The sequence below is a fragment of the Echinops telfairi genome, unplaced genomic scaffold (genome assembly GCF_000313985.2).
Source record: "Echinops telfairi isolate 266 unplaced genomic scaffold, ASM31398v2 ScPeMD7_7467;HRSCAF=8505_0, whole genome shotgun sequence".
NCBI classification, from domain to species: Eukaryota; Metazoa; Chordata; class Mammalia; order Afrosoricida; family Tenrecidae; genus Echinops; species Echinops telfairi.
This window is the reverse complement of record NW_022111367.1, coordinates 7,999,990-8,009,765: the sequence shown is the minus strand read 5'-3', so window position 1 is coordinate 8,009,765 and position 9,776 is coordinate 7,999,990. Positions and strand designations below refer to the sequence as shown.

Sequence of the window (9,776 nt, the reverse complement as noted above, 5' to 3'; positions counted from 1 at the left end):
CTATGCTCTAACTACGAAAATATTTGATTTACAAATAAGGAATCCTACTTCGCGGAATTTCATTTATCACGGTAGGGTCTAGAACCGGTTAACCGCAATAAACGAGGGTTCACTGTATATGTGTCTACGTCCATACTGTGAAACAACACAACGAAAGGAAGATGGAAAAGCCCAGGAAATCTAATCCAATGGGAAAGAAAGGCCCAGTTCATAGAGGAACTTTTCCTAAGGACACCACTGCAGACACAGCTGGCCCCACCCTGCTATCTAGCTGCGTGGCAAATTGTAGAGAGCAACGAGAACTCATTTACTCCGGGCATCCAACCAAAGGAGGGGCGTGCGTGGGTGAGGACAGGACACTTCCAGGGTCAGAAACTCAGTCTTGATGAATTAATCTCACACACACACACACACACACACACACACACACACCCGTGGTGAGGACAGGACACTTCCAGGGTCAGAAACTCAGTCTTGATGAATTAATCACACACACACACAGACACACACACACACACACACACACCACACCACCCTCACCCCCGTGGAGCAAGATTAAAGCAATTATGGAGTGCTGGCCTCCTTGCAATGCCAGGACCACTCTGCACTAGTCCCCAGTGCTATGACTGAGACCCACTGGTCGGTCAGCCCTGATGCCTTCTGGCTGTGCGATACGGCTGTTCTTAAGGAGCATGAGGTAGCAATTTAGACCCAGCCCCATCAATAAAAACACTGATAGCTAGCTTTCTACAGCCAGCTCAGGAACACATCTGTTGCCCATTGGTTGAAAAAGAACCTTCTTAGCCAAACAATAAAAATATCAATAGCTGAGGCCTGTGAAAAAATAACAAAGACATGTCATTCTAGTTGTGATTCTTCTTGCCAAATAAACTTCTCAGATTCTGCCATCGATCGTGGAATGCACCCAGTCACATGCCAGGCATTCAGCTGAGGGCACGGAAGTCGTAAGGCAAGGTCCCCCGGCCCAAGAAGCCGGCAGTGTGGAGGGACAGGGTACTGAGAAATGCACAGGGGTCCACATGGGGGGCTTTTGAAAGCTCATGGGAATGTGGGATGAGAAGAGAATGGATTTTTTGGTCCAAACACATTTTGAAGCCCCTTGTACGACTGCTGATAAGCATCTATGAAGCTCCTGTTCCAGGTGCTATATTGGTATCAACTCTCTTACGTCTCATAGGAACATGCACCTGGGTTGGCGGTCACTTCTCCTTTCACAGATACAGAGAAGCTTGTCCAGGGTGAGTAACTAAGTCAGTAGGAGAAGCTGGGAAAGGCATCCAGGCCGTCTGGCTCCACCCAAGAGCTCTGCTAAGAGGGAGGCAGCCTCAGACACTGTTCAGGTAAGATCTGCAGCTGGGTGGGGCCTTCCTGGACTCCGGGCATTTCCTGCAGCACCCTGTTGGTGCAATGGTCGAAGCATATGGCTGCTAACCAGGAGGTTCAAACCTACCAATTGCGTCCAGGGAGAAAGCTGTGGCAGTTTGTTTCCATCAAGAGTGACAGCAGTGGAAACCCCCTGGGGCAGTTCTACTCTGTCTTACAGGGTCACTAGGAATCAGAATAGACGCCATGACACGGGTTGGGCAAGCATTAGAGTCCTGGGTGGCGCAAACAGTTGGATGCTCAGACGATGAGGAAAAGGCTGGCACTGGCAGTTCAAGTCCACTCGGAAGCACCTCAGAAGAAAAGCCAGGTGATTGACTTGCAAAAAACGCCAGCTCTGAGGATGCTCTGGAGCAGGTTTCTGACACACAGGGTCACCATGCACCAAGAGTGGACCAGGGGGCCGCTGCGGACTGGTGAGGCGCTATCAGGGGAAGGAGAAAAGATCGGGCAGGGGTGCCACAAAGGCCAAGTGCAGGTATCAGAAATTATCAAGCAAATTATTTCTAAAGAAGCAGCACAAATTATTTTTAAGGAAGCCAGCACAGTTCAGCTCCTGGTTCTCAGGCAGGGTCCACCTCTGTGCATGCTAGTTCAACAGCAGCTGGAAGGAGAGCCTTGAAAAGCCAAGGAACTTCAGGTGAACACACCCCAGGGCAGCCTGGAGGCAGACCACACCTGGGCAAGCATTTATTTGCTCCTTCCTCTGCCAAAATCACACAGGAGACCACCGTCTCACGGGAGGGGCAGTTAGGGACTTCAGTCCAGAAGCCCTAACAGTACCAAACAGGAAACACTGAAACTAAATACCTCCCTAAACCAGTCTGGCAACAAAGAGAGAAAATAGGGGGGGGGACACACACATGTTCCAAAAGGCGTCGTTACAGCTGGATGGCAGGTGTTCTCCTCAATGCAGATTAGCTGTGGCTTTGTTCCGCTGCATACGAAGACATCCCCGTGCCCTTGAAAGGTATGAATCCCACAACAGGAAAATCGGAGAGGCACAAAGGTCACCTGCCGTGTGCCATAAACCGGCGGTTCTGAACACAGCTATTCTGAGCGCTGTCTTTCCCCAAGACACTTACTGTTAATTCACACGTTCTGAGCTATGCTCTGTGGAATAAGCGCAATTTACTGAATCATCCGCCCATAAAAATGATTCAATGATGGGTTACACACACACTGGTGCCAACTATTAAATGCCAGTCTGAGCCAACAGGCGTAATAGACAGTCTCCACATTACGGGTTATGTCCACCAAAGTTTGTTGATGGAAGCTGGCTGCTTGGAATGTGGAGGGGTGATTTTCTTCCTCCACAAATGGTGCTAGGTAGGGCGACTTGTGGTTGAGATAGACCAGAAAAACGGAATCCACCGTGATTAAGAATCTACAGCCCCTCCCCAGAGACCCTGGGCAGGGAGTCCCCGAGAGGAGTGAAGGTCCGAGCAGGTGATAGAAGATGAAGGGGTGAGGTCGGAGGCTGATGGAGGGCAGGGCACGGAGTTGCCAGGAGCAAACCAAAGTGGAGGACGAGTGATGGGAAGCCCCTCGGGGCACCCCTTACAGAGGAGGGGGTGTCCCACCAACGCTGCTATGGGTAGGGGTGGAGGGCCCGGGTGCTACATAGCCAGTGTTTGACTTGCTTTTCAAGTTAGGGGTTGGGGTTAGAGCCTGGAGTGAGGCCAGTTCTCCTTCCCCGCCCCCTTCTGTCTGTCTGTGGTGGGTTTCTGTTTCCAGGGAGGTGTGATGGGATCATGAGCCATTCCCCTCCCCTTCCAGGCCTCCTGCTATATTGGGGGGACCTGTCTGGTTTGGCTGGAGTCCCATGAGGGTATAGGGCCCTTAATAAAGGATAGCAAACAGGGAAAAAAAAAAAAAAAGAATCTACAGCCCCTAACCAATGGAAGGGAGAGTGGGTATTCTGATGAAGGAGCCATCCTAATTGTAGAGAGTCAGACACACACACTTGACTCTCTGACCTTAAGAATAAGAGGCCCTCTGTTTGAATATTCCCTTGACCTCTAGCAGGAGCTCCATTTTGGAGGGGCTGGGAAGAGGAAGCTGGGGCTCTGTGGGGGGACAAACACATGGAGCAGAGTGGGCAGGGCGGTGTGGGGAGGGGGACATCAAGAAAAAGCACTCCAACTAGTGAAACGGCAAAGCGGAGATGGAAGCTCCTGGTTCATTCCTCTCTGTCCAAGCTCCTTGCCACCCGTTTTCCTCTTCCCTGGGCCCCAAGATGCCGGACTCTGCATATCAAGGGATATCACACTGTGGGTTTCTGTATTCCCTCCAACACCCACCCGTGGAAGCTGAGAACAGACTCCGCTGCTCTCCCAACATGCATATGGGTCTTCAATGCTTTCCTAGGGGATTCGTGTTGCCAGTAATCTACACATGAACACACACACCCCAAGGTTAGAGACGTATGACAGATAAGTACATTAAACTGGGATTCATCTGCAATGTCATTTCCCCATTCAATACAAACATCTATACGACGCATCCACACACATATGTATGTACATGTAATTACGCATGTATAGAGGGAAACCAAAGGAAAATTCAAGTTAAATGGCCACTGATATCACTGCCTAGCCGTGAACTCGTGCATAAACATGAACGTCTGAGAGAAGAGCAGCAGGCCCAGGGAGAGGCGAACACTGCGGTGAGGGCGAGCTGAATACTCGGACCCGGCCGGCCATGCCACTAACACAGGGAAGGGGACTGACCTCCCCGTGGCCAAGGCTGCCCACACATTTGACCTCACAGCGAGACCCCGACTTACGGGAACTTCAAATGCCTCCTGGGTGTCATCCAGCATCTGGACTTTGATAGACGTGAGCTTTCCTGATGGGGTTGCAGGCAGCTTCTGTCCATGTTCCAAGGTACTGATCCCCGAGTTCTCAGGGGCTCCCAGCCTCGAACCTGGAGTTGGCTTCTGCTCAATTTCTCCCATGATTAACGTGGCTTATACAGTATCTGGAGGAAGCAACAAGAGAAAAAATATGTTAGAAGATGCATCAACATTGGGCTGCTAGCCAGGTCAGTGGTTCAAACCCACCAGTCGCTCTGAGGGAGAGCGATAAAGCTGACTCCTCCCATACCTATGAAGATCTACAGGCACTGAGCGTCAGAATCAACTCGATGGCAGCGGGTTTCACTGGACAGTATTTGACAGATTCTGGTGGCACAGCAGTTAAATGGGAGGCAGGCAGTCTGCTCTCAAAGAATTATAAAGTCGGGAATCCTACTCCGTCCTATTCTCATGTCATAGTGATTCAGAGTCAATTCAAGGGCAAGAGATGTGGTGGGGGGCAGGGGTGGGGTGAGGAGAAGTGGCATTTGTCTTCTCTTCATTATGGGAATTCTCCTAAACCACAGGAGGATAAAAATACTCAAGATTCTCTTTGTGTGTAACTTCATTGAAATCAAGCCCAGTGAGACATTGGTTCATTCAGTCACATAATGTCACCTTGAACTACTTGAGACATGCATATGGTTTTGCATATTTTATTATTTTGCATATTATTGCATAGTTATCTTTTCTAGTAGTCACATACTTAAGCTATAAAAGCAGCTGTGTTCAACAGATCATTACTTAGTGTCTAGAATGAGACAGGCACTACTTTTTTACATGTTTGAAGCCCAGTGGGAGGATGATACACAATAGACAAGTCATCAATTACCTTTTACGGACACAGCAATATGCTAAGTATTGTGGGTACTATACAGATAAACAGATAAAAGCACACTTGACTCTCAGGCTTATAATCTAGTGGAAGAAACTAAACACACATTAACACAGTAACTTAGGTAAAGTCTTTTTTCCCATCTCTGTAGATTGTTTTATGATAATAATCTTCCTATTTCCTTCCTACTCCCCCTGCTCCCATTTCCACCTTTTCCAAGAAGCCATTTAATCTATTCTACTGGGTCCCTATGAGTCAAAATGGACTCAATGGCAGTGAGTTTGGCTTCTGGTTTTATGTATTACTAGCAAAGGAGCCCAGCTGGTACAACGATTAGGCTGCTCACTCAAAGATCGGTGGTTCAAACCCACCTAGGAGCACAGCAGGAGCTAAGACCTGGCGATCTGGTCCCATGAAAATCACAGCCTAGGAAGCCCCATGGGGCTGTTCTACTGTCACCTGGGGTCACCCTGAGCACCCGACAAGAGCACTGACAGAAGAGCTCTCCTACCACCATACACGGCCATCACTTGCCTCCTGTCTCCGGGCACAGAGCACTTCTCGCTTGCCTCTCCCCCAGCTGCCCTCTCCGTGCTCACTCACCCTCCTCCTCACTGGGGGGGGTCCTTCTGGCAGAATGCCCTGCCCTGCTTCTCCCCCCTAGAAACTCCTACTGCTTCAAATCTCAGTGCAAATGTCACATTCCCATATTCGAAGGAAGGTGTCCATGCTGCTGCCCTCCTGTTCTCTCCCAGTCTCGCCAGGGTGCTCAATCCTTTTTGGGCTTCCTGCTAACTTCCCCCACTACCTAGTGACCGCCCTGAAAAACTGGACCCAAAGCTGAAATGCTCATTGAGCCTTAGCACCTACCTAGGCACAATGCCTGCCAGAGAGCAGAGTCTGATCATGGCTGCTTAAAGACTGGGAAAATGCATGGCAACATATGTACAAAGGTGCTTGACACAACAGATGTATGGGTTGTTTTAAGAGCTGTAAGGGCCCCCGATAAAATGATTTCTTAAAATAAAAATTAAAAAAGAGACTGGGCAAATGCAACAGTAAGGCAGTGTATCAAGTGTGGGAAGAGCAGGGGGGTGCACGGTCATTGTGGGATGACGTGGCTCAGAGAAAGGAAGCGTCCATCAAAGAGAAGGTAAGGAACTGAACGCTGCCGCCTCGACGTTGGGGAGACGGCTTGGAAGGAGAAAGGAGCCACGAGGAGCGGGCATCCAGGTCAGTGAAGGAACGTCGACAAGACGCAAGGACAGAAAGACGGCGGGAGGTGGGAAGAGGGCTGAGAATGAGTGGAGTGCTTAAGAGTTAACGATGCATTTTGAACAGATAGGGGGAGTCGGACTACAAAAGGCCTCCATTGCGAGCTGAAAAATAAAGTCTTCAATCTGTAGGCAGAAGGGAGCCACTGGCATAAGAAAACAAAACAAAACAAAAACACAAATGCAGAATTCCAGAAAATAGGAGTTGGGTGAAGAGGAATGGGGAGGTAGGTAGGGGGTGGTGGGAGTTCAGTTGTAAAGCTCTTTCAACCAACCACACTGAGGTGGAGCTTGCCTCAAGGCAATGGAAACAACAGGTGAGACTGTAAAACCTACTTTCCTTTCAGACTTGCCCTGGTGCTGTCAATGGTTAACTACTGAGAACAGGAGATTAAAAAGGATAACAATAATCAGAAAGCTGTGAATAGGCAGACTGGACAAAGTAGAGAGAAGGGGAGAGCTGAATTTGGGGCACTGTTTGGGGGAGGAACAGGATTTGCAAGAAAAGGCTGGCAGAGAGGTGAGCTGAATTTGGAGTGTGGATTCAGGGTTCATCTGTCTAAGGGAATGACCGGAGAGCTGAACGGGAAGGCGGGACAAAGGGTGCACTGAGAGCAAGCACGCCTCTCTCGGAGGCCAATGAAGAAACAGAAGAGGAGAAAGAGTATTAGAAATAATGACCGTGGGCCTTTATTATGGGACTGACCAAACACCCAGGGAAGTGGATGGAAGTAGCCATCTGGGGTGAGTGGTACTGAGCCAAAGTGCCGGCTGGGTCTGGCTCATGTATTTGCAATCACATGCAGTAGGCTTCTGCTTCCTAACTCATCCTCATCCTCCTCTTGAAGAATCACCTTCCCAGAATGTCCCCCATAAAGGCCACATCGGAATGCCTACACCTTCCTCGGGGGTCTGGCCCTGAGCTCAGCAGATCAAAAACTAGAGTCTGGCAAGAACTTGGACACTGTCTCAAATCACCACAGCCTGAAAGATGGGCCCTTTGATCAGACAGGGAAAGCGTAAGATCACCATTAAGCAACTGCCATTTGCTACTCTTTTCTCCCACACCCATCATGTTCCCAACCAACTCGGGCACCAAAACCACTCAACAAGTATCCATTCTTATGTCACCCTTTACAAATAGGGCTCGATAACAAGGCAATCTTAGATAAGGACTAATCTCTCTGAGAACGCTCCTCCTGCTTTGAATACCCATCCATCTATGACATCATAGTTCTATTATGGAAGTAATTACCTGATTACTTCTACAAATAACCCTTTCCCGTTAACTTTGTTCTAACCTATTTGATTCTGACTGAAGCATTGGTAGAATGGGTTATTAATCAATTGACAGACACCCAGGACCCTGTCTGAACAACCAAAGTGAGAAACAGATCATCAATATTTGTCCAATGAGCCAAATATTACTGGAATTTAAAAGTGAGTTCTGTTCAAAACAACTTTCATGCAAAGTGTGGAAAACAAAACAAAACCCCAGCTGGTGCCTGGCTATCAGGAAGAATAGTGTCTGGGGCCTTAACAGCTTTTCTTTTTTTTTTTAACCAAACAAACAGCCATCTATGTGAGATATCAAATAAGTGTACCTGGAAGAAGCACATCACCCTTGTGTGATCCAAGGATTGTAAACAATAAAACCAAATCTGAAGAAGGGAACAGTATCAGAGCTTAAATTCTGAACATACAGTTTGCTGAGGACTATAGATTACAGTGGACCCCAAAATCCACTTACAGGGTCCCCACATGGATTAAGCCTCCAATGAACAACCTCTGATCATAACCCAGAGATGTGAGTGGCCTTGCTCCCGGGAAAGAGCCTTGTCAAGTCAGTTATGGCAGAGGTCTTGGGTTAAAATGCACTACCTTATCATTTATCACCCTTTTGACCTACTTTAATGTTGTTCCGGTAATTAATACTTTCTGCTTTCTTCTCAATTGCGGTTTTTGTTTTGTCATATTTGTTGTTCTTTTCCATGTTACTGTTTTGTATGATTTTCTGTACGTGAAATCCAGCACAGGTAAGTCTATAGCGACAGTAACTGGATCACTAGCTACCCAGGGGCTTGGCAGGGGACACTGGAGGGGTGGGGGATTGGAAGATATGATGAGTACAAGAGAAGAAGGTGGCATTTATATTTTACGTTAAAAAAAAGAAAGAAGTGTTCTGAAATTGATTGTGGTGATGATTTCACAACCCTGCCTAATATGACTGAACTATTATATTTTACGGTATGTGAAGTATACGCTGATAAAACTATTTTAAAGAGGGTGGGGGACAATCTTCATAACCAAGATAAAATGAGTCTCATCTCCATTTCCTATGTGTTGTCTCAGGAGTAAAATTTTTTTTCATACTATCATGTTTTACTTTTTTTTTTTTTTATGCTTCAAGTTTTTATTTTATTTTTTTAATCATTTTATTAGGGGCTCATACAACTCTTATCACAATCCATACATACATCAATTGTGTAAAGCGCATTTGTACATTCATTGCCCTCGTCATTCTCAAAACATTTCCTCTACAGGAGTAAAATTAAATATAACACCCCACCCCCACCCAGAAGAAAACCGACATTCGGGTTTGCCTTCCTCATTTGAGCCTCCTCTTTGCATTTTCCCTACTTTGGTAACTCTCCTTCCCTGCCCCCCACCATCCACTGCTGCCTGCCTCCTTTCACAGGCCTTCTCTAAATGCAAAGGCCAGGCCTTGGTCATTTACGTTTGGGCACCGCTATGCGATCAGGGAGGAGAGGCTGTGGGTCTGGCTGTGCTCCTGATGCCAAGGAGCTGAGAGGACAGGGGCACAGCCCTCTTTTCTGAAGTCACCACTCCGCCCCCAACGTGATGGGACCCTTCCCTAAAAAGACATTTCCTCCGAGAATGATGAGGGCAATGAATGTACAATGTGCTTTACACAATTGATGTATGTATGGACTGTGGTAAGAGTTGTATGAGCCCCTAATAAAACGATTAAAAAATAAAATAAAATAAATATATACATGGATAAGCACTGAGGAGGTTGACTAATGTCCCAAGTTACAATCCTAACCTCACTAGTGCTTCACAGGGGAACTTTTCTGTTATCTCTGAGTGCTCAGTTGACATTTTTGTGAAATACATTTAACAAAAAATAAAGAAGATAAACCTTTACAGTATACAATTAAGTAAGAGAACAAATGAACAACAACAACAAAAAAAGACATTTCCTCCTTACCCTACACAGAGTAAAGCTCTCTCATTACCGACACTGAAGCTGTTCTCTTCTTCTTGCCCAAGAGCCCCAGATCAATCTATAGTATAATGGTTAGCTTCTTGGCATTTTAAAGTCAAACCACATATGTGATTAATAAATATTCAAGTAGCTTAACTTCCTTCTTCTTTAGCCTCT

At 47.1% G+C, this 9,776-nt stretch overlaps 1 protein-coding gene across 1 annotated transcript in view; it reads right to left on the bottom strand.

Moving 5' to 3' along the window:
• FARP1 (FERM, ARH/RhoGEF and pleckstrin domain protein 1) overlaps nucleotides 1–9,776 on the bottom strand; it is a 306,860-nt gene that overhangs the window by 260,325 nt on the left and 36,759 nt on the right. Inside the window, exon 2 of the mRNA XM_004704274.2 lies at nucleotides 4,193–4,386. Coding sequence (XP_004704331.1) covers nucleotides 4,193–4,363 — 171 coding nt within the window. The 5' untranslated portion in view covers nucleotides 4,364–4,386. The remainder of the gene's footprint in view (nucleotides 1–4,192; nucleotides 4,387–9,776) is intronic.